Below are 25,176 nucleotides of genomic sequence, written 5' to 3'. Positions count from 1 at the left end.
AATAAAGAGTTTCCTCGATTTAAATAATTTATCTTACAGAGATAAAGATGGGCAGAGAGATTCCTCAAGGCAGGGGCAGGTGGGTCCTAGGGAACAAGGCAGAATTCATTGATGGCTTTTGTACAGATTTTGAGATCCATTGTTTTTGAAAAGCGTTGCAGTCCTCTGTGCGCACATATTTGGACTGGTTTGGCCTGCTTTTTCATATTTGGTGAAAAGAATTTAAATACTCATTTGTTTCTCTCTTCCCTGTCGCCCTTTCCTTTCTACTAGAAAGAGCCCGGGATTATCTGCACAAGACAGGAAGGTTCATTGTCATTGGTGGAATTGTCTCACCTGTACATGACTCCTACGGGAAGCAGGTGGGTCAGCCCTTTTATTCTTTCCAATGTTTGTGATGCTGCCAATATAATATCCATTCATGATGAATGCGGGTGGCACCCAGAAGCAGTTCCTAAGGCTTCTAGCTGAATAGGTGCCACTTTTTTCCTTTTTCAATGGTGGTAAAACAGGCAGAAATTCCCAACAGGTGCAACACTTTTTGTCACGGAGATGCAGCTGTGAAATGCTGTACCTGCTGAACATCGGCCTGTCATGAGGCTGTTAAAGGTACAGATTCCCTGTGAGGTAAAATAGGGCTGTCCTTGCGCAGAAGTGATGTTGTGATAAGGCTATGAACAGAGTGGGAAAGAGCCGATCACAGCTGATTCTAGAACCCTCTAGAGTGAGACAGAGTGAAGGCGGCAGCTTTATGGACCAGATAATCCTGTTATCAGTTGCTCATGTGCATTTTTGTTTGTTTTATGGCCATCCTTTAAAGCAGAATTTGGCATACTACCATATTAGTATGCAGGATTCATACAAACACCCTGCAGTAGCCCTAGCTATACCGTAGAAAAATGTGTAAGTAGTGACTCAGTATAAGGCAACTTCATATTTTTGAAATATAGTTCATTGCTAAATTTAAATGTAGCTACAGATGGGGCTCGTCAACCTGGGAAAGTAGCCCATCTAGGAGAAGGAAAACTCTGATCCTAAACCTCTGTGCCTATACTCATTCATGAGAAAGTCTTTCAGAGTAAACCCTGAGGAAAAATCTGTACCTGCTGCCTTGAGGGACATTTTCGGGAGAAGAAAAGGCTAAGGAGTAGCCCCTACACAAATCCAGAGTGGAGTCTCTAAGATGGTTGGATGGTGTCCTGTACACCTCCTTCAAGCAATTCCTGCAGCCAAGCTCTGCTCTGTATTGCTCTGGTTTCCTTGGGACCACATCAGCGAGCCTGAGTGGGGGACGGGTCTTGTTGGCTGGGCAGCCCAGGACCTCCATACACAAAGCCCAGACTTTGTGAGGAGGCAAAAACGCAGGAGGCAGCAGCTTTAAGTTACCAGTCTCTGGCCACAGCAGGCACAGTGATTTTCCAGCAGTTTGACTTCACCCTTGGAGGTGCACTCCTTTGTTTCTCAAGGCAGACAGATACCACCAAAGTAATACCCTACAGAAGATCTAGGAGCTGTTTGTGTGGAACAATTCTGCGAAGTAGGTCTGTCTATGAATTGGTGACCAATTATGACTAATGGGAACTTAATGGCTAATCCAGGTTTCCCCAGTCCAACTCTTACCCATTAATGCTGCAATGGCTTCCAGGCCCAAGTCTAGTGAACCACTTAAGTGAAGACATATTTAACTTTCGAAAAGTCCAGTGCTGTGGAATCTCCCTCCATTTCTTCTGCTGACAACCTTATGTTCTTTACAGGGTCTGGTCTCCAGCCGACATCGCCTGACAATGTGCCAGCTGGCTGTTCAGTCCTCTGACTGGATAAGGTATGATAGGGTACCACATAAAGCATGCTATCTGCAATGTCTGAGTGGTTGGAGCACAGGAACATGTTCCCTCCATGATCTAACAGGTCTTTCTGACTTGGCACTACATTTCCTCCTAATGGAAGCAGAAACATGCAGACAGGCATGCAAGCAGCGACTTCAGATGCAACAAACGATGAGGGGTCAACTTTATTCAGAGAAGTATTCTGTGCAAGAGGCAGTGCACATGTCACCATCACCAAGTTTCTGGCCTGAGCTTATCATTAGAGCATGTGAATCAGCTTTTACACTACAATTTAAAATTATACACACAAACATGCAGGAAAGACGTTTTTCAGCAATGTACTGAGCAAGCCTCATTGGTGTTCAGAAGTAACTGTGAAGCTAATTGGACCCATCCTTTCAGAGTACAGGAAATGTTTTTTTACATATTCTTCAACCAGGAGTTTGAGGCAACTGCCCTGAACACAGTTATTAGGGAGAAATCCTCACGGAACATAGTGGGGCTTACTTCTGAGAAACCATGCATAGGCTTGCTCTGTAAACAAGGCTTGACATATTAAGGGCTCATCCAGACTTCCTTTAGTGCTGTGTTTCTAGGCACAGGACCATGCTTCAAACCTGAATTTCTGTTTGTTCCAATGCAGCGTTAAAGAGCAGGTTTTCATGGGGATAGCGCCAGGGCAAAAGGTAAGGGTCGATGAGCCCTAACTTGAGGATGTAATGAAAGAGTACTGAATTCCTTAACTACCTGAAATATTTGACTTAGAAGAACCTTCAGGTTTCATGTTACCTTTTCTCAAATATATGTTTGATTTGTACATGAGCTAAGGAAAGTGGCAACGTAAGCCTGCCTGAGTATTATGATAATTAACAGAAGCCCTTCTGCCCGCCCTTTAAATTCATGCCTCAGTAGCAGTGGCGTAGCGTGGGGGGTGGTGCAGGGGGGGCCGGCCACACCGGGCGCAACATCTGGGGGGGCGCGCTCACACTCACAGCTCTCTGCCCCTACCGGGTTAGGGGGCGCAAATTACTTGCCTTGCCCCGGGTGCTGACAACCCATGCTACGCCACTGCTCAGTAGGGGCAACAGAGAGGTCATTTTCCCAGTGGTGGCAGCACCCAAGTTCTGGAACTTGCAGCCTAGAGAGGTCTGCCTCACTTCTTCCTTGGCAGGTCTTCTGCTGCAGTGCAAAGACCTTTCTTTTTGGGAATCCTTCTGTTCTTCCTGCCTACATTGAGGCTGCTTGGTTGCTTTTCACCAATGTTCGTAATTGTTTTATCTGCTGGTCTTCTCCTGTTTTATCATTTGTCATTTGTATTATTGTTGTATTTGTATATTCCTTTCTCAGCTGCTTTGAGCTCTTTAGGAAAAGGGATATAAAGGTTTTCAGTAAAATAACACCTTAAGGAACAGCTAGAACTACAGTAACTCTTTAGCAGGCAGTTTTCTCATTAATAGTAGATTTACCCAGAGAGTAAATCTTTGTGTAACAGATGATCTCAATTCATCATTCTGCAAGCATTTTCTGGCAGGCAAATCAAAAACTTTTGGCTTTAGGTTAGACTTGGGATGGCCAGAGCAAGAGATCACAGATCTATAAGGATCAAATAGAATATGAAGATATACATTCAGATCCATGTTCCTACATCAAGGCCAGCAGGGGAGACAAAGCATCTGTAGCTGTTGGCAAGCACTTATTAGCTTGTATGGAAAACACAATTGCCACTCATTTTTTTATTTTCTTGCTTAAAAACATACACACAAAAGTAAAAATTAACATAAAAGATAAAATAATAACAGAAGAAGAAACAAAAACATGTATACAAATTCCCCCTGAGGCTTCCCTCCCCCAGAGATCAACATTCTTTATTTTTTACAGTCTTTTTAATATTGCATCTTTCATATCTTACCCCTGATATTCCTAATATATTAAGTCTATCTATTTTAGCTTTACATACTTAATCTATGCATATTAGCATGTTATCTTTTGACCAGTGTTTTTTCATATAGTCTTCAAAACATTGCCATTCACTCCTTAGTTTCTGATTTGTCTGGTGTCTTATGGCAGCTGTTAACTTTGCCAATTCTATATAATCACATAATTTATTTAACCAATCTTCTTTTGTGGGATAGTACCTCCTTTCCAATTTTTTGCCAGTACAGTGGAACCTGAGTTTAATGCAGGTGGTCTGCAGCATGTCTGTAGATTTGTGGTTGAAGGGAGATAGCACATCCACTGTATTTAATTTTTATGTTGATATTTTAATTGCATTTTTAGTGCTTTTATTTATTTTATTTTATTCTAAATTCTATATAATTCAAGTTGTGATGCAATACAATACAATATATAAAAAGAGGGGGGTGGGGAGGAAATACAATTAAGAATCATACAACACCTGGCACAGCACACGACAATTGCGCAGCAGGCAAAAAAACCATTAAGTGGTCCATCGAGACCCCCAAAGATTCTCAAGTGGTTTGTGGTGAAATGCTTTTGGGAACCACTCACCTCTAAGCTCTCCAGGAACTGGAGCAGCCCATCTAGTAAAGGTCAATTCAGATTAAGCCCACTAAATGTTGAGCCACTAGCTCCGTGGTGGGCAAGCTATGGCCCTGCAAATGCTGCTGGATTCAAACTCCCAGAAGCTCTGGCAAGCGTGGCCAGTGCTGAGGGAGGACAAGATTCGCAGTCTTGCAACTTCCAGGCAGGTTTTTCATCCCTGCACTATCTAAGCCAGTAAGGACCAAATTTCCCTGGGATAGTCCGGTTCCTTCAGGAGCATTTACAGATAATTAAGTACTTTCTTTATACAGTGGTACCTTGGGTTAAGAACTTAATTCGTTCCAGAGGTCTGTTCTTAACCTGAAACTTTCTTAACCTGAAGCACCACTTTAGCTAATGAGGCCTCCCGCTGCTGCCGCACTGCCGGAGCACGATTTCTATCCTCATCCTGAAGCAAAGTTCTTAACCCGAGGTACTATTTCTGGGTTGGCAGTGTCTGTAACCTGAAGCGTATGGAACCTGAGGCACCACTGTATTTCACTGTTCTTTAATTTTACATTGTTAAGAAAATCTAGTGCTGCATTTCCCACCTTGTGGTTCACCCAGTGCTCCTCACCACCATGACCTGCTCGGTGCTTTGCTTCCCCATCTCCTGTGTTGCCGTTGTTGGTAGGTAGCAAAGCTAGGAGATCTATTGAGTCCTTGGCAGTCTGTGATCTATGACTGGTCAGCAGCAGAGTTTGGCTTGTTTAGTTGCAATTTCTGCAAACCTAACCCAGTTGCTTTATTATGCAGTAATGAAAGTGCCCCAGGACCTCACCTGGGGTGAGTTAACCTGGGCTAACCTCTTTTCCAGCCCTTCTGTTACCTTGAGATAGCCTACTCTGCATGAATGAACCTTTACAGTATTATTAGTGAGAGTGTCTTAATTAGCAAGTTCACAACTCTGAAAACCTCAGGTGGAGAGTATAAGAAAAGAAGTTCAGCTGCTAAGAAAATGTTTGAGAAACAGCCCAGTTTAGTAGCTCATTAAGTTTTCAATTAGGACCTTTATGCTGCTGGCTCAGCCTGTGAGATTTTGATGCTTCCTTCCTTCCTTTCCAATCTGAGTTGGATGTAGAGGATCCTAGGAATTTTGGCATTCTTTTGCAATGAGCTCCCACATTCTGAAAAAGCCCAGGCCCTGAGATATGTCAGTGAGGAAACATCCTGGGTTTCAGGTAGAGTGGGGCTGGAACTGGCGTTTTGCCACTTTAGGGGTCTGCTGCAACTGCCTTTTAGGGTCAAGCTAGATGGGATGCTTGTGCCTGTATGTTTTCCACTGTGGGACAAACAGCAGGTTTGGGGGTAAGATTGAGATGATATAGGAGATGATATAGGACGAAAGGGTTAAACTCTCCTCCTGTAATGTTGCCTCCTCATTATAATTTCTCTCCTGCTTCAAACCAGGGGTTACAATAAATACATATTTGGTATTGGGAAGGGAGGGTATAAGAAGAAGAAGAGTTTGGATTTGATATCCCGCCTTTCACTCCCTTTAAGGAGTCTCAAAGCGGCTAACATTCTCCTTTCCCTTCCTCCCCCACAACAAACACTCTGTGAGGTGAGTGGGGCTGAGAGACTGTGACTGGCCCAAGGTCACCCAGCAGCTGCATGTGGAGGAGCGGAGACGCGAACCCGGTTACCCAGATTACGTGACTACCGCTCTTAACCACTACACTACACCACACTGGCTCTAAGAGAGGAAGGCTGTTGTTGGAGGAAGAGGAAAATGTAAAATGAACAGGTTGGAATAATGAAAGAAATACGCGATTTGCAGGAGAATAGGATACTGTGAAAGGAGGGGGAGAAGCAATTACAGGAGATGAGTAAATGTACTTTGAGAGGCACAGGGAAATATAAAATAAAAGGCGAGGGCAGGGGGTGGCTAACTTGCGACCCTCCAGGTGCCAATGAACTTTTACCACCCTGAACCATTTAGTGACATCCACATACTTGGCCAACCTGCTGTTTGCTCCTAATTCCAGGTCTTTCAAGAACAAGTTAAGCAGCACACGTCTCAAGGCTTCTCCTTGGGGGAACCCCCTTCTTACACCCCTCCAGTGGGAGAACTGACCATTCTCTTATTCTCACCTCCTTGCTTTATCCAGTTACTGACCCATAAGAGGATTTGTCTGTCCGCTTATCCCATGACTGCTATGCCTAGCCTTTGGTGTGGCACTTTATGGAAAGATTTCGGAAAGACATGAGTGTAAAAGGTAAAGGTAAAGGTACCCCTGCCCGTACGGGCCAGTCTTGACAGACTCTAGGGTTGTGCGCCCATCTCACTCAAGAGGCCGGGGGCCAGCGCTGTCCAGAGACACTTCTGGGTCACGTGGCCAGCGTGACATCGCTGCTCTGGCGAGCCAGAGCCGCACACGGAAACGCTGTTTACCTTCCCGCTAGTAAGCGGTCCCTATTTATCTACTTGCCCCCGGGGGTGCTTTCGAACTGCTAGGTTGGCAGGCGCTGGGACCGAATGACGGGAGCGCACCCCGCCGCGGGGATTCGAACCGCCGACCTTTCGATCAGCAAGCCCTAGGCGCTGAGGCTTTTACCCACAGCGCCACCCGCGTCCCTGACATGAGTGTAGTGCCATATAAAAAGAGGATGCAAAATAGAATATTGACATTTTGGTTTCCATCTAAGATAGTGGGCATCAGCACTTTTTTTTGGTCATGAATTCTGTAAGTCAGTCTTGATTGCGTGAAGTCATTTGCATTGTTGGTGCAAGTGAATTTCATTGGGTGATCCTGGGTCCTATCAGAGAGAAATCCAAATCATAATCTCTCTTAATTCATTCAGTTGCATAAACTTTTGCCATATCCCCACTTTGCAGTTTCCCCACCCCAGACTATAAATCCCCACCTGCTTTAGCCTTTTCTTGTATGGCAAATACCCCAGTGCCATCCCTTTTGTTACCTTTTACAGGTGCAACCCAACATAGCCAGCTAGGAAGACATGATGTCATAGAATCATAGAATCATAGAGTTGGAATAGACCACAAGGGCCATCGAGTCCAACCCTCCTGTCATTCCCTCTCCATTCTTCTCTTTTGCCTCTGAGTTCAGTTGCCTCCTCCCTGAAGTGGGAACATGTAGCATCTCTCTGGTGGTCTGGTTTGGTCCAAGGGCTTCCAGTTGCTGAACCCAGTTTTAGAGTATTCTTTGTGCCTTGCTATTTCATTCTGTAAGAAGCTGGCTTTGGTTGACAGATATTACTCTTGTCAAGTAGCCTGTTAGCAGAACAGTCCTGTGCAGAGTCCTTCTGCGTTCCAGCTTGCTGTCAGGTTTGCTCATCCACTTAGGAGTTGTCTTTCTGGAATGCAGTGCACCCACAGGAAGCATTTTATTCACACCATTGGCTAATGAGCCTGGCATGATGATGGGCAGAACTGCAGTTACAAGCCCCAAGTCATCTGCCCTTATTCATCTCTGAGCTGCAATCTAATCTCTGGCATTATCCGTTGAGGGAGGGAGCTGCCCCATCCATTTGCCATCTCAGGAGCAGTCCCTTGATCCTTTGTTCTTCTTAATGGCCCATCACCTCACCAGGAAGTTAAAGTTAAAGGTAAAGGTACCCCTGACCGTTAGGTCCAGTCTGGACGGCTCTGGGGTTGCGGTGCTCATCTCGCTTTACTGGCCGAGGGAGCCGGCTTACAGCTTCCGGGTCATGTGGCCAGCATGACTAAGTCACTTTTGGCGAACCAGAGCAGCACATGGAAATGCCGTTTACCTTCCCACTGGAGCGGTACCTATTTATCTACTTGCACTTTGACATGCTTTCGAACTGCTAGGTTGGCAGGAGCAGGGACTGAGCAACGGGAGCTCACCCTGTTGCGGGGATTCGAACTGCCGACCTTCTGATCGGCAAGCCCAAGAGGCTCAGTGGTTTAGACCACAGCACTACCCATGTCTCAGTACCAGGAAGTTAGCCTGGCTTAAATAGCTGTTAACACTTGCCTTAATTAAAGGGTTAGAAGTGTTTAGCACACAGCTTAATAAACATGGGTCTGTCTTAATTCATGTTGGCATAATAAACACAGGTCTGGCATCCAGTCTAACATCTACTGGAACCAGGAATTTAAGGAAGTCTGGCACCCACAAACTCATACAATATAAAAATGAACCCCTCGTTTGAGCAAGTTGGAAATGAACATGATTTAATTACATTCATATAATTATTTCAGTGAAAAGAGAAAGAGAAAAGGTTCCTATAGCAGGAGAGATCAGCCTTCCCTAAACTGGTGACCTCCAGATATTTTGGCCCAGATGATCATTGGGTTGAACCTGGAAGGGTTGAATGCTGCATGTCTAAGTAACTGGGAAATATATATATTTCACAAAAGTGAAAGTTAAGGAATTTGAAAGCCAGGGCAGTAAACCCCAAATCAAAGGCATAGATTCCTTCTAAGACTCCTGGGACTGTCACCCTCTGATTAATTATCTGACGGGAGTAGAGATGACCCCTGAAATTTATGCTGTATTTAATAATCAGCAATAAACTGGAGAGTAGAGACAACAATACAGCTGATTGATATATCCCTGTCTCCCCTGATAAGGTTTTTAAAATTAGTACTGCTGTGTGTGCATCAGATGAATAAGAAGCATTTTAACCACCGTGGAGCCTTGCAGAAGTGGCCAAGCATTTCAGAAACTCCCGAAGCTGCCTGAGTGTGGACCTAATCAGTAATCTGGGTGGAAGACCAGCAGGAATCTCTCAGTCCAACTATAATAAATGAATATTTGCAAATGGACAAGCAGTTTATGTATTCGCACTGTGGTATATTAAATTAAAATAACCAATTATCATGATTCGTGATTGTCAAGGCAGACTTTTTTTTCCTTTTCTCACTGTAGGGTGGACCCCTGGGAATGTTATCAGGATACTTGGCAGACCACCTGCAGTGTACTGGAACATCACCGGGATCTGATGAAAGTGAGTTGATTGCTAAGAAAGATAGTGGAGGCTGGGGGAACCGGGGCAGGTAGCTGAAGAGGTGAAGGGATTTGTTTTAAATATAGACTTAGGTATCGTTGCTTCACTTTCCATTTTTACTTTAATCACAAATTATTGGTACATTGAGGTGTTTTTTGTCTGATGTACATATCTAATTTAATTTCATTGCTGCTGCTACTGCTGCAAGTTGAATGGATTCCTAGGCAATGTTCCATAACTCTGCATAAACACAGACTGTTTCATTAGAAATAAAAGTTCAGTATCCAGAGAATTTTAGCTTTCTTGTAAAAGAAAGAACTAAAGAGAAAGAAGGAAAGTTTGTAGCCCTTGGGCTTGAAAGTACTTGGGAATGCCTGGTGAAATTGTAGTATATTCAGTACTGGCCAAACAAACAAGCCCCAAAACCTTAGTACTTTGCTATATGTATTCCCTATAAGCATTCAGCTGACATAAATGCAGCTATATTGTATTGCAATGGTGGCAGTGAAGCCTCTGATCCTGAGTGGTTGAGCCAGCAGAGTTCCACACGTTCAGTTTGGAAAGCAGTTTTAGCAAGTGAAGGAACAGTTGCCGTGTGGCTGGGATTAAGATGTTTACACAAAGGAGTTCTCAGTACTGGGAAGAAATGCCCGGCATGCTGAAGTACAGGGAACCCAGAGGTAAGGAAGTTGTACAGAGGATAAAGAGCAGAAAATGAAGTGACAAAAAAGAGCCCGGAGGAAGGGGAGCTGGTGGCTAAATTTCACACACATTTTTTGCTAGACTGCTCTTACTGTCACTCGCAAAATGTCAGTGCTTAGGATTTTATTACTTGGCATGCACTAGCAAAGTTGTGAGAGGCAGTTCCCAAAATTACCTTGTTCCAGCCAAATTGGGACACTTTGCAGGAACGCTTCATTACTGGGGGAAACCCAGCTCATATTAACAGTTTGGACGTAATGCCAATCCAATCCATGACTTAGCACAAACCAGCCGGTGAACAGGTTCCCAGACTGGCTTCGTTCAGCATCCTCCCCTTGTTGGCTGCTGCCGTGCTACCTGGGGCTGCACCACGGTTTGGCTTGGTATTATGTCCGTACCTCACACAGTGAGCAGTAAATCAGGAGCAAACCTTGGTTACAGAGAGCTCATGGTTTGTCTGGCATGAGATAAACCACAAGCTCAGGTGTGGATAGAAAGTAAGGCTAAATCTTGTCTTAGCTCTGGGTAGCATGGCAGCAGCAGGACTGGGGAAGGACTATTGCGGCACTACATCAATAGCCTGGGAACCTGCTCATGTGCACAATAAATCTCTCTCCCTCTTCTGGAAGTTGTAGCTGTGTGAGGGAAATAGGTGTCTCCCAACAGCTCTCAGCACCATTACCAAATTACAACTGCACGACTAAAGTGGTATGATACTCCTCCTTAAAATACCCATGCCAACCTCCCAATGCCATGTCACGTTTCCAACCATTCATTAATGACAAAGGCTCTGCTCCGGTGTGCTGATTCAGCTCTTAGAATTCATGCTCAAGAAAATAATTCTAAACACCTTTATTCTGTTCATCGATCTAGTCCTGGCAAGGAAGTGGGGGAACGGGAGCAGGCAGCCCAGAGTGCCAAGCCTAATGGCATTGGGGAATGCGTCAGAGAGGGAGAGAGGCACCCAATCCAATGCTTCACCTGCCAGGAATCATTTATAAGGGTGCTTTGGGCCATTTTCAAAATGGTCATCTGCTGCACTTGAGGCCTGTGCACCCATATATAAACAAATGCATTTGCTGTGTAATCTTTGAGCACTTAGAGATTGAGCAGTGCATTGGGGGAAGGCAGTCCAGCACAAAAGGTTTTGTTGCATTCAGATCACAGGTGAAATTTCCAAAAGCCAATTTCAAGTTAGCATTTTGCCCCAAATTGTTGACTTTTTAAAATTGACTTCCTTTCCTTCTTATCCTTCTTTCCATCCCCCCCCCCACGCCTGTGAGCGGCAGCCTAGCTTAGGGGGCACAGGAGAGGCCGTGCCTGGGGCACATAGCTCTGTCTTTCAGCACCTCACCTCACCCCCCAACACCCTCCATCTGCTGCCTGAGATGACCACCTCACTCTGCCTAATGGTTGCATCAGTCTTCTGTTTGGAGAGCTGTGGTTTAGTCCTGAGATTCTGTCACACTGCAGTAGTGATTCATGCTCACTCTGCATGATGCTCAGGTGCCATGCTGATCTTTGCATATGGTTTCTCTGTGAAGTTTTTACATTGTGTGACAGGTTTTTCAACACCACTGATGTTGGCAATTCATTTCTAAAGCAGTAGATTCACCTACCATTTTATATGCACAATGCATTGTATCTTCTGTTTCCTCAACTACAAAAAGAAGGAAAGAAAGAATTGAGTACCCTCTGGTGGCCAAAAGAAAGACTGCTTACTTCAGAATGCATTTTTTTTTAAAAAAAAAATCATTTGGTTTAAGGATTTATTTATTAATTTTTTTTGCAGAGTAGGTGTGCTGACTTCAGTCATGAGTGATCAATGCTCCTTCCTTCCCCCTTTTCCCCTTTCCCTTGAATCTTCAGGGCCCATCAATGGGTCATTGATTGCATACAAGCCAGATTGCATACTCGAGATCTCCTAGCAGTGAAGGCTTAACTAGTCTGTGTTAAGTGGTCTTGAATGTGGACTCTTGCTTAAGAAATGCCTTGATGTATCAAATCAACATCCATTTTGTTCAATGCTCTTTTTAAGAATACCAGAACTATGTTAATTGTGCTTTACCACGCCTTCCTTGGAGAGGATGTCAAAGATTGCCGACGTATAAGCAATGAATGCATAAATACCAACTAACACTCACCATTTCTTCTAGCGAGTGACTGGTTGCATCCTCTCCAACGTGAACACACCTTCCTTGACCCCAGTGATTGGGCAGCCTCAGAACGAGTCCCCACAGCCTATCTATCAGAACAGCAACCTCTCGAACAAGCCCACCGCAGGTAGGTTCCAACAGAAGGCACCCAAGTTCTCTAAAGGTGCTCCGATTTCTGGGGGAAACAGCAAGGCAAATGGGAAACTGCTCAGACTAATGCCTAGAAAGCCCTTGGCTCTCTGCTTCTTAGGCATGGGACAGGCAAAGTGTGGACGAGCTTCTCTTGGGTCACCTGCAGTTGCTCAATACTAGTTGCATGCAGCTTTGAATCTGGGTCTAAAATTAGATTATTAATTCAAATGATGTCTATACAAAATAAACGAAGGCTACAATGCTACACACACTTAGTGAGAAGTTAATCCTGTTGAATTTAGGACTTACCTATGAGTAAACATGCATAGGATAAGACTCTACATTGCTTGCAAATGTATGTAGAAAAGTCCCAGCATATTTTTTTAATGAAACAGGAGGCATGGGAGATTGGGGTTTTGAGCAAATGAGCAACAAGCTGGAGGGATGCTTAGCTATTTCCCACCAGCCATTTTCCTGCTCCCCAGCTGCTTTCCACCCTGCAGAGCTCCAAATGCACAATCATCCATGTAGGCTTGTAGCTGGGATCCCAGGAACTTCGGAGAGGAATTTCTGAGAGCAATTTTGTTCAGGAAAAGGACTGGTGGAGAAAGGTGCATGAAAATGTGTCCTTTCGGTGGCTGGGCACCAGAGAAGAGGCACACTTGGAGGAGAAAACAATTTATTGCGTGCTCAGGTGGGATGCAAGTAGCACAAACCATACAAATACTTGAGAAAGCAAACAATTATAACTTCATAAACCCACAGAAAGATTCAGAACATCCAGTCATAGCATTCTCTCTCATAGCACGCATGATAAGGCACTTTGTATATATCACCCCAACTCTGGGCATGCGCCCTGTGATCAGGCAGTCTTCAGCATACTTCCTACATGACCAATGCATGGAGAGTTGCCCATATCTCAATCCATGTCTGACATTCCCTTCTTGTAAATGGGCATTTCCCATCGATAAGTTAATTGCCATTGTTTATGCTTCTCATTTTGCCTCAAGAGCTAGATATTTGTTTTGCTCAGCCAGCTCATCCTGTAGCCGAAACTACATCATTAGCCTGTCATTTTCTGCTGTCTCTACAATTCAAGCCAAGAGGGCAATTCTCAATTAAAGGTATTTTGTTTTGTTTTATTTTATTTTCAATATAGATCTTTTCTTCAGCTACATATACACATGCAGCCATTCCTTAGCTTATGAAGGTTGTTCTTCATTCTTTATTTAAAAAAGAAAAACACCTACTAGGTTTTAGTTCTATATATGTGAATGTGTGTGTGTGTGTGTGAAGTATGTAGTTTCTTCAGCCTGCAATCTAATGTGGAATTTATGTAGAAGTAACTTCTGCTTAAATCAGTGTAACTTGCTTTCAAGAAGAGGACTGGGTTGCAAAGCAGCAACATTGCATATCTGCAGTTACTCAGGCTTAAATCTCATTCTGCTCTATTTTACTCAAATATTATAAGCATTTTTCACTCTATGATACAGTACAAGGAAAGAAATGTGGTGGTGAAAAAAACTAAGTTTGGCTAAAACCCTCAGAGACAAACAATGATTTCAAAGTTTAGAAAATGTGCAAAAAAACCTGGTTGTTTCCAAAGGTGATAAAGCCGTTGAATTGAGGCAAATATTGTTTCCTTTTGAATCACAAGGCTGCTGTCGCCCTGTATTAGCTGCTGAGCTCTCTCTCTCTCTCTTTCTGTCTGCTTTCCCTCCTTGCCTTTTTCAGCAAAGTTTTTGGGGAAGGTGGGAGAAAGCCTGAGCAGGATTTGCTGTGTTCGTCCACCGATGGAGCGTTTCACCTTTGTGGGTATGTTCCAGAAATGCCACTGCTTGCAGCCAGTTAGAAGTTGTGACCTGTTATTGAATGAATAAAACTTTATTTGCATAGCCAACAGGCCATAGCATCAAAGGACAAACACCAACAGGAGTACATTACAAATATAGTTAAAATCTTGTGACCTATTAAAACCCTAGGTAAATTAATAATCTCAGTACTTAAAACTTGGCAGAAGTAATAAAATAATAGTAATAAAACATAATGATAATAATCATAAAAACCCAGGCGAGGAATCCGGGTGACCACACTGATATCATTCAGATACCAGCTCTCAGTCTCATTGCTCTCTCGATAAATTTGGCAACCTTCTCTGTTGTCGAGCTGTTCTGATCGGCTAGAAGTGAGCACAATTTGGCTTCGCAAGAGCGGCCGGGGATGGCAGATAGGAGCGGCGTAATGGTCTCGTCCCTAAGATCTTTATATAGGGAGCAAGACAAGAGAACGTGTGACGCCGTCTCTACATAGCCAGCTCCACAGGGGCAGAGCCGGTTCTCAAATGGAATTTTTTGATATCTACCTTCAAGAACAGCTGACGGTAACATATTTAGTCTGGCCAGTGTAAAGGCCCGCCTAAGTTTTGGAATGGTTAAGGTAGACAAATAAGGTGCCCGAAAATCAAAATGGGAGGGGGGCAGATAAGCGTACCAAGCACTAAATTTCTTAATATAGGCCAGATTATTCTGCTGCTCAATATCCTTCAAGCGCTGATCGATAATGGTTTTTGCCTTGGGGAGACCCACTTTCAGGAGATGCTGTGCTTGTAGGCCACATGTAAGTAGTTTTTGATGCACTACTTTGGACCACCGACTTCTATGAGCGTCTCGTGCTACTAGAGGTAATAGTCCGGATGGGTTTAAATTTAAACGAAGCCAATAGTTGAATGTTCTTATCCAGGTCCGGGTCTCGACGGAGAGGAGGCCGGTCTCCAGCCGTAGGGCCGCATTTGGTACGCATGATGGAACGGCTAGAATCTGTCTTAGGAATTTAGACTGGACCGTTTCGAGTGTGCGGCAATGATTTCCCGTCCAGATTTGGGCCCCGTAGAGTAGTTGTGCCAAGGGTTTTGCTTGAAAGACCTCCAAAGCTGCTGGGATATGTCTGCCCCCCTTCGTAAAGTAAAAGCGAGACAGTATTTTGACGCTTTGAGATGCTTTTTCCCTAGCATATTTATGGTGGGCCTCCCAGGCCCCTGTTGACTGGAAAACTACTCCAAGGTATTTGAAAATTTTGACCTGTTCTATTGGCTGATTGTCCATCTCCCATCTATGATGTCTGTGTCTCCTAGCGAAGACCATGACTTTAGTTTTTTGGTGATTGACCACCAATTGATCTCTCCTGCAGTGAGCTGAGAATTCTCTTAGTAGCCTTTTGAGGCCTACTTTAGTTCGTGATAAGAGAACCGCGTCGTCCGCATAGAGGAGCACTGAAATTGGTTTTTCGGCCAGTTTGGGGGCATGGAACTCTGGGGATGTTAGGTGTTTGACCATGTCACTGATATATAAGTTAAATAAGGCTGGGGCTAGAATGCAACCCTGCTTGACTCCTTTGGTGGCTGGTACAGGGCCAATTAGTTGCCCATTTACTGAGGCTCTTACATATAACTTGGAGTCTTTATATAGGCTTTTTATCAAGAATAGTAATCTTTTGTCAATGTTGGTAGCATTGAGTTTCGCCCAAAGTTTGACTCGTGAAATCGAGTCAAAGGCCGCCTTTAGGTCAATAAATGCTGCGTATAGAATCCCACGTGTTTTATTGACATATTTGTCAATGAGATGTGCTAATACGAAGCAATGGTCTATTGTTGTTCTGCCCTGTCTGAAGCCGGCTTGCTCCTCTGCCAGAACTGCCTCAGTTTCCATCCAGTCAATTAGTTTAATGTGGAGGTGTTTGGCGTACAATTTGCTGGGAATGGGGAGGAGGCTGATGGGTCTGTAGCTCGCTGGATCTGCCATAGGACCCTTTTTATAGATTGGGATGATTACTGCCTCTGTCCAGCAACCAGTTATTGAGAAATATATTATTCTTGCCTGGTTCTCATTTCACCCAGCTCTGTTCTTCATCCTGCCCCCCCCCCAATCAACATAGCAGTGAGCGGCTTTGCTCCAAAGTGCAGCAGATGATAAGAGCCTTTTGTGGTAATGGCAGGACCTGTCACAGCACATTTTAGACTAGAGATCTTTCCTGGAAGTCACACAACCTGGCCTGGTGCTTGAGCATCTGGCTGAACATCTACACACTGGTTGAAATTTTGCTCAAGATAGATGAAATTCCCTTTATTTGCTTCAGAAACATTCAAACAAATCAGAATAGTTACTCTAAACAACCTTGCTTTAATTAAGGTTGTTCTAAACAAACTTGCTTGAGTTGAGATTCCTGCATTGCAGGAGGTTGGACTAGATGACCCTCAGGTCCCTTCCAGCTCTGTGGGTCTATGATTCTAATCAGTGTTCTGAATTCATGGACAGAATCTCTCTTTCCGGCAGGGGCCTCCCTTCTTGCTGGTCTTCTGTGAAATCTTCACCCTGACACATATTTTTTTCTTCTCTTTTGTTTGTGTTTCTCTAGATGAAAATGCAAATTTGGGAACAGTGATGAGATATGAAGAGATTGGTAAGTAAACATTATCCATGGGCAAAAATGGGTACCATTTCCAAGTGGTGGGGCTGCTCTCTTCCCCAGCAGGGTTTCTCACAGGCAAACCAAGTGTGACGCGGCAGCTAAAAAGGCCAATGCAATTCTGGCCTGCATCAATAGGAGTATAGCATCTAGATCAAGGGAAGTTATAGTGCCACTGTATTCTGCTCTGGTCAGACCTCACCTGGAGTACTGTGTCCAGTTCTGGGCACCACAGTTCAAGAAGGACACTGACAAACTGGAACGTGTCCAGAGGAGGGCAACCAAAATGGTCAAAGGCCTAGAAACGATGGGAAACTAAGGGAGCTGGGCATGTTTAGCCTGGAGAAGAGGAGGTTAAGGGGCGATAGGATAGCCATGTTCAAATATATAAAAGGAGGTCACATAGAGGAGGGAGAAAGGTTGTTTTCGGCTACTCCAGAGAAGTGGACACGGAGCAATGGATCCAAACTACAAGAAAGAAGATTCCACCTAAACATTAGGAAGAACTTCCTGACAGTAAGAGCTGTTTGATAGTGGAATTTGCTGCCAAGGAGTGTGGTGGAGTCTCCTTGTTTGGAGGTCTTTAAGCAGAGGCTTGACAACCATATGTCAGGAGTGCTCTGATGGTGTTTCCTGCTTGGCAGGGGGTTGGACTCGATGGCCCTTGTGGTCTCTTCCAACTCTTCTATGATTCTATGACCCAGAGTGACAGGAGTCTTAAGTCTTATTGTTTTGCTCTGGTGGCTAAACTGGCAGCGTGGAGGGAGAAATTTCTGTTCTCATCAAGCCCTGGAAGAGCAAGGGTTGCATTTGCTTTAAATTCCAAAGATTGTTTTTCCACGATCGTGCAGTTCAGGGCCTGGGAACAGATATAATCAGATTCATGCAGATTTAGTCAGAGAAGCGAAAACTCATTATTAAGTACTAGATACTTTGTGCAAAAATAAAACGAAATTGGATGTGGCTTGCATTATAGGACATTCCCACAGGAGTCCCTGATTAAGTAGTGACTAATTTTGATTCTTCATTATTTTCTGAGAATGGATATGGTAGTTTCAAGAACTCATGATCTCAAAGCAGTTTGTAAACAGTTATCCTTTAGTTTTAAATAATGTTAGTATACACTTATACAAAATGGATACTGCAGTTTTTAACAGCATAGAATGCTACACAAAAGAACTCTTGCATGTTTTATTAATTTGAAGCTGTAGGGAACGTTTCAGGAAATATCTTTCTCTCTTGAGCTGAGGCGAACTTTCAGTAGGAATACTTCTTTTGTTCCATAAATGGACCTGGAAGTAATTTCTGTCTAAGCAAAATACATCCTTCCTGAAGTGGGCCATATGCACAACCGGCTTTGCCAAAGACTTGCTCCCTCCATCGCTCCAGAAGTAGTTCACAAATTGGTCCAAGAGACAGATATGGCAGCACTGTGTTCATACAAGACATTTTTACATGTGTGCATGAGTAGTAGATAACTTGCAAGCAGTAGCCCACTTCTGAAAACAGAATCCAAGCCACAGCTTTGTGTCGAAGCCTCTTTTTTGCTCCCTTCTTCAGGCCCCTCTCTCTCCCTTTCCAGGCCTTTGAGTCTGTGTATCTGAATATCTGTGTACCTTTTTCTCCAGAGCTCCGAATCTTGCTGCTGTGTGGAAGCGACTTGCTGGAGTCCTTCTGCATTCCAGGCCTATGGAATGAAGCTGATGTGAGTTGTTACTGGAACATGGGTGAAGCTGTGCTCTGCCTCCTGATCATTCACTCGCTCCATTTTCACACATACCAGTGGCCATTCATTCATCATCATGTTCTCACCAAGGATTCTTGCTTTTAGTTTCTTAGGCGGTGGGAAATCACAGACCATCTGTTTGCTTCTACCTTTCACTCCAGTGTGCATGGCATCTCCACGGCTAGCTCCAACGAAGGCAGGGGGGTGCGAATGCAAGGGGGGGGTACTCCTCTTGGACAGCTTGTCTTGCAAACAAGGGTGCCACTTCAAATCTCACTGGAGTTGTGCAGATGCACAGCAAGGTCATGAATCTCATTAAATGGCAAGCACACAGCACCTGCTGCCTCATAGCACAGGAAGCCATCTTTACTCAGATTTATTGTTCATTCTGATCTATCTCCAAGCATGGGCATGTGATGTCCCAGTCCCAGGAAGGTTGCAGTCTAAGTATAATCAGTTTTGCTTTATGCACCATTCTGAGGACTCTTCTCTCTTCATCTTGGAGTTCTTTCCGTGCCTCTTTCACAGTGTGAGACTAGGTGGTTCTGCCATTCAGCAAGGCTGTTGATCACAAGAGTGTACATGTGGGTGATTTTGAAAGACTCCATCCCAAACTGCTGCATTGAAAAAGAGAGATTCACATAATTTTAGCCCTAAGTTTAGCCTATGGGCCAAGAGAGCCTTACAGACCCTAATATGGCTAGAAATGTTTCTGTGACACTGCAAGAAATAAGGATTATTTAAAAACTGAAGTCAGCCTGTTGCTGCAAGCTTAATAATATCCACAGCAGAACCCTTGTGTTTCACAGGGAGGGTTACTCAACCCCTGCCAGTCTGAAAGGAGCCCGGAATACCTCTGAGATCCACATTCAGGGCCCTCATGAGGGTATTCTGCCACATGTTCCTGGCACAATAATGGTGAATTTATTCTGTTTTAGTTTGTTCTGCAATGCTTCCCCAATGCTTCCACATTATTACTATCTGAAGGGACCACCCTGCAACAAAGGCAGAACAAAACTAAACCAGAATGTATGTGGTATTATAAAGTTACAGGATTTCAACAATATGTTACAAGCTATGCACTAATTAAAATGTTTTTTGGGGGGGGCTATTGGGTTGTTGTTTTATTTTTATTAGGTATTTTGTGGTTTTATATCTTGATTTTATTCTGTGAACCGCCCTGAGACCCTCGGGTATAGGGTGGTATATAAATTCTATAATAATAATAATAATAATAATAATAATAATAATAATAATAATACAATAATCAAGCTGTGTGAGAGCCCCAAAACTTTTGCAGGCACAAAAGTGGGGTCTCCTGTGACCACCCAAATAGCATCATGAGCATAAATACACAATAAAAAGGGAGTACGGAGGAGTGCTCAGTTGCACAGGCCAACCCAACACATCTAGCTAGGACAGCAAATGCTGTCATTCCCCACCCCTCAGTCAAAATGCATAATACGCAAAGTTGCCAAATTGTTAGGGGCATCAGCCATGAAATCTGTAAGCCCCTCTCACTGGCAATAGCAATGCTGTTGGCATCCGTTTGTGCGCCTCCAGGGGTGAAGTGTCCACCTGCTGCATTAGCAGCACCCAAGTGACCTGCCTGGGGTGCAAGCGTGGGCAGTGTGTGTGGTGGTCCTGGGCTGCCCAAATGACGAGACCACTCTCTTGGCCTTGCTGATGTGGGCCAAAGGAAAGCGGAGCAAGACGTTTGGCACCTGTTTGGCTGACAGGAGTTGCCAGAAGGAGGCGCACAAGCCTGTCACCCCCACCTGCCCCTCACTTCCCTCTGCAGCACTGCAGAAACCCCCTTCTTGACTGTTGGACCCCCACTTGCTTAATCTGCCGCAGCCTGTCTTCACATGCCGGGGAAGTTGCTAACACACCGAGGGTGTGGGGTGGGTTTGAGACCCATCCTCTACCCTCAGCTGTGTCCCCAGTTGCATGCTGACAGCTTCTAGGAGCCACACAGGTGCGAGCTGAGTGCTGGGTGAACAAACAACCCCAGAAGGAGCACCATGTGTCCCCCACCACAGGTACTACCCCTCCCCCAACACCCCAAACAATTTTGACACCTAAAATCAGATGCTGCTTGGAAGGACAAATAAGAAGAACAAGAGAGGATCTGTGAAAAGTCACAGGAGACCATAGTTAGTGTGCCAACTTCAAAGCTGGAGTGAAAGAGAGAGAGAGAGAAAAATCCCTATTTCCTTTTAAGTTATTTCGCCTTTCATTACACTTCTATTGATAAGCAAAGAGCAAGGCTGCTTCCCAAAGTTGTGGGGGTAGTAGAGGACGTTGGACCCAGAGGATGGATGCATTCCAGGCCCTTCCCATCTTGATTCCCTTCACTGCCCCAGTGAGATAACGGCCTGGAGTGGCTTGAGGGCATTGAGCAGGCAGGCTCCAGGCAGCTGGAGCACAAGGCTTTGGGCTGTGGTGACTTGCTGGGGAGGGGGGAGGGGGCTGTCCCCTGCACATTTCTTCTTTACGAGGGAATGGGGGTTTTCATCATTGGCAACCCCCCCTTTCCTTTCCAATCCTGACTGAGCCCCCAATTTTCGCCCCTTCCCTTTGCATGCAAACACCCTACGAGATGGACAGACAGAGAGATGCCACTGCTTTTTTTCTTCTTAGGTTTCCCCCTCCCTTTCGCACATGTATTCACAGCCTGCTATGCTAGGAAGAAGGAGGCTTGTATCCGTGGAGGACAGAGGTTTCCCAGGATTGGAAGACAAACAGAGCAAGGATAAAAACCCTGAGGCAAAGCAGGCCTGGTTTCTCTTAGAGGAGTGTCTGAAGACAGAAAGCAAGATTAAAGCTCAGGGATAAGCCTGTTAGAGTGATAAGGGGAAAGAGCCAGTGTGGTGTAGTGGTTAAGAGTGGTGGACTCGTAATCTGGGGAACCGGGTTCGTGTCTCCGCTCCTCCACCTGCAGCTGCTGGGTGACCTTGGGCCAGTCACACTTCTTTGAAGTCTCTCAGCCTCACTCACCTCTTTCTGCCTTTCCTGATCCAGCAGAACCTGAATAAATAAAGCTGAACCTGAATTTGGGCTGCATCCACTCAGTGCTTTTTTTCTTTAAAAAAATGTTTAGGAGTACTTTCATTTTCCTACTCATATTGAAATACTGCCCCTCAATGAGGCCACACTTAGATTCACAAAATGTTTAGGGGCGTGCGTCCCCCCAGAGAAAAGCACTTCACCCACTGCACATATTGCCTGTCACCCACGGCTGCCTGTAATCCCACACATGCTCAGCATGCAGTGTCCGTTGTTGAGTAGTGTAACACCAGTGCTTTCTCTTCTGAGTGCTGCCTTTGGTATATCAAAGCCAGGATTTTTCACACTGACATCTCACACGCCCCTGGCAAGGGATGGGTGGAGGTTATGCTGATTAATTTCATTTATGAATCACTTCCTATGAAGCATCCCAAAGTGATTTCAAAATACAATAAAAACACATTTAAAACAGTTGCATATATAAAAGCAATTTCAAATCCAGTACAGATACTGACTGGAATAAAACAACAACAACAAATTAGAAGGCTTGTTGAAAGAGGGAAGTCTTCCACAGGTGCTGAAAATGCAATAGAGATGGTGCTTGTCTCTAGTTGCAAATCAGGAACCCAAGAGATTATCCAAGTTTTCAGGAATATAAACATGATTCCCCACCCCCCACTCACTCCACAGTTGTAATGCATGTTCCTTTTGCTTCACAACAGATGGAGGTGATAGTTGGGGACTTTGGCATTGTTGTTGTGCCACGAGATGGAACTGACACAGACCGGATCATGAACCACTCCTCAATACTCCGGAAGTACAAAGTAAGTCCTTTTGCAAAAATGCATTGATAAATCAATGTTTTTCAAGGAGTTCATAATACCTCTCCTGGAGTATTCATTTTTTACTTGCCTTCATTGACTGAAGCCTGCTGGCCTTTCTGTCTCATCTGGGACATCTCTTGAGTCTGATTAAGCATGTGAGCTCCCTTCAGCCATGCCAATTCCTGGAAGCACCTCTACTTTTAACAATCAAGTGTGAGAATTGCCCGTCCTGAGTTAGCCCAGCAAGAAGAACTAAAGTCAATTTGCTAAGGATACCGTTTAACTTTTGTCTCCTGCCTCAGCGCAATTTGCTTCTTAATTAAAATTGTGTTTATTTAAAATAATTTCTACTGTGAGGATGCCAAAATGGAAAAGGTCTTGCCTTCGTGCTCACCTCAGACAGAGATGAACATTTTAGGGCAGAGCATCACCTGATCATCTTGTGGGAAGGGGCTCCTGTCAATGTTCTTTCTATGGTTCCTCCACAGAACAATATCCTGGTTGTGAAAGATGACGTGAACCACCCCATGGCCATTGTCAGTTCAACTAAGAGCAGGTGCGTCACGAAAGGGACTGTGGGCGGGGGAAGGGCAAAAATGTTGGTTAGACTGTTGGGAGCCTTTTGGTTTTTGCCAACAAATATTTCTGCAGGTGTTTGATTGCAGAGCCAACAATGTTTACTAGCAGTTCAGAAAATGGTGGCAAAGGATTGGTTTTCCCTCTTCCTCGCCTCCTCCATTCCTCAACGGGGACTGCAGTCTTTGATGTAAAGTACCCCATTGACCATTACTGTTCCTGAGCAGTCCATTCCTCCTCTTTCTCGGCTGCTATGTCAGTTGCTAACATGACAATCCATATTACACACACAGAGAGAGGTCAGTGTGAAGGTTTACCAGGGTTATGTAGTTAAGGTAATCAGAAAATAGAATCTAGACCACATGAGATAAAGATATAACTCAATTATATTAATTACAAGGGCAATACAAATGATCCAAGACTACCACACAATTCAAAACAAATGCCTGCAAGACTTCAAAGGTAAAAAAGGTAAAGGACCCATGGTTAAGTCCAGTCAAAGGCGACTATGGGGTTGCAGCGCTCGTCTCGCTTTCAGGCGGAGGGAGCCAGCATTTGTCCACAGACAGCATTCCGAGTCATGACTAAACCGCTTCTGGTGCAATTGGACACTGTGACGGAAGCCAAAGCGCATGGAAACGCTGTTTACCTTCCCGCCACAGTGACACACCTATTCATTTACTCGCACTGGTATTCTTTTGAACTGCTAGGCTGGCAGGAGCTGGGACAGAGCAATGGGAGCTCACCCCGTAGCGGGAATTCAAACCACCGACCTTCTGATCGGCAAGTCCAAGAAGCTCAGTGGTTTAGACCACAGCGCCGCAAGACTTCAACTACAACTACAACAATTATCAGTCAACAATGGCTTTCTGCACCTGAGCTTCATACTTTCTTTAAAAGGGGATGACCAATCCTGTAATCTTCAGATGGAAGTGAGTCTTGGACCTTTTCCAGTCAGTCCAAGTCAAAGCTTTCACAGTGGAACACCAATGGAAAACCATCTTTCCATCTGATGTCCAGGGAGTTCTTCAAAGCAATGGACAGATCTGGAGCTAATTGTGCTGGATTGTTGTCTCTCACATTAGTGACCCTTGCATTATTTCTTTAGATATATGCTATATGCTATCAAACGTATTTGTAAGCATCTGGGTGAAAAGAGTAAAGATATGGAACAAAGTAACAATCTTTAACTTATTTCTTTTGCACACTTCACCATACAACTTGAATACTCCCTATCCCACATTGTATTCTTGAACTTTACCTTATGTATATAGGACTTCATTTTAAGATTTCACCCAGATAATGACAACTCTCTCTTAGTTTAGCTCAAATTCTGACTTGCTGACATGTGATCAAGACATGACCTGCATGTCCCATATTTTGTTAGCTGCAATGGAGTATGAAGCTTCACACAGATTCAGAGCAAATCATGACAGACCAGTTTGACCAGGCTTATATAACCCTGAGATTGTGATTCTTTAACCTGAGATTTTTTAACCTTCTTCACTTTGCTCTTCTTACAATCCTATCCTCACCCCCTCTCTAGCTTGCTGCAAACCCACAGGAGCTCTGTTTGCTCCAGCAGGCAAAGCAGGAGAGTGGGTGACACTATCCAGGTAGGAGAGGCTGTGGAGCCATGAAGAGAAAAGTCACGCTCTTCAGTTTGCAACCTTAACTGCCCTAGAATATGCAGCCAAACCAATTAGCAGGTTACAGAATTGAAAGTTCTGTTGAGAAATCCAGCATGGTAATTTTTGCAGAACTCTACAGCCCTTTCAATGGCACGGGCAAATGAAATAATTTGTCAGAACTCTAGTGGTAAAATATTATCTGACTTTTCCTTGTTTATTTCCATGAGTGTCAAAGAAATCTTAGCAGACCGTTTTGTAAACTGTTCTGAGACTTAAGATTGCATAGTGTTGGGCTGTGTGTTCGAATGCAGTTTAACCTTGGAACTGCTGTTTGTATAGACCAGCTCTTATTTGTGTAAAGAAAAGAAAATGGGCCTTGAAAACTCCCCTTTCCTTTTCTGTTCAGTGGAAGACATCTGTCTGGGGTTAGTTCAAGAGACACCTTGGATATAATAAGCAGGGTGGCTGAGATAAGGGGACAGATCTGCTTTCTCTCCTACCTACCACTCCTCCAGTCCCATTCCCCACATTAGTGGTCTCACCGGCAAAGTCTGCAAGCCCCCAGCCTCAGGAACTATGCTCCATCCAACCAAATAGGCAGGTTAGCCTGTGCAGCTGTCCATCTTCTGAACTGACTGTCTCCCTCTGCTTCTG

The 25,176-nt window shown here is 44.4% G+C and overlaps 1 protein-coding gene across 1 annotated transcript in view; it reads left to right on the top strand.

Moving 5' to 3' along the window:
* NMNAT2 (nicotinamide nucleotide adenylyltransferase 2) overlaps window positions 1-25,176 on the top strand; it is a 66,960-nt gene that overhangs the window by 38,342 nt on the left and 3,442 nt on the right. Inside the window, exons 2-10 of the mRNA XM_083446544.1 lie at window positions 274-362; window positions 1,755-1,822; window positions 9,227-9,305; window positions 12,164-12,290; window positions 14,030-14,110; window positions 16,706-16,750; window positions 18,385-18,461; window positions 22,214-22,315; window positions 22,804-22,871. Of these exons, the coding sequence (XP_083302670.1) occupies window positions 274-362; window positions 1,755-1,822; window positions 9,227-9,305; window positions 12,164-12,290; window positions 14,030-14,110; window positions 16,706-16,750; window positions 18,385-18,461; window positions 22,214-22,315; window positions 22,804-22,871 (736 nt within the window). The remainder of the gene's footprint in view (window positions 1-273; window positions 363-1,754; window positions 1,823-9,226; window positions 9,306-12,163; window positions 12,291-14,029; window positions 14,111-16,705; window positions 16,751-18,384; window positions 18,462-22,213; window positions 22,316-22,803; window positions 22,872-25,176) is intronic.

This window comes from Podarcis tiliguerta (genome assembly GCF_965153285.1).
Source record: "Podarcis tiliguerta genome assembly, chromosome: 6".
Classification (NCBI taxonomy): domain Eukaryota; kingdom Metazoa; phylum Chordata; class Lepidosauria; order Squamata; family Lacertidae; genus Podarcis; species Podarcis tiliguerta.
The sequence above is the reverse complement of the archived record's forward strand: the minus strand, read 5'-3'. Positions and strand labels throughout refer to the sequence as shown.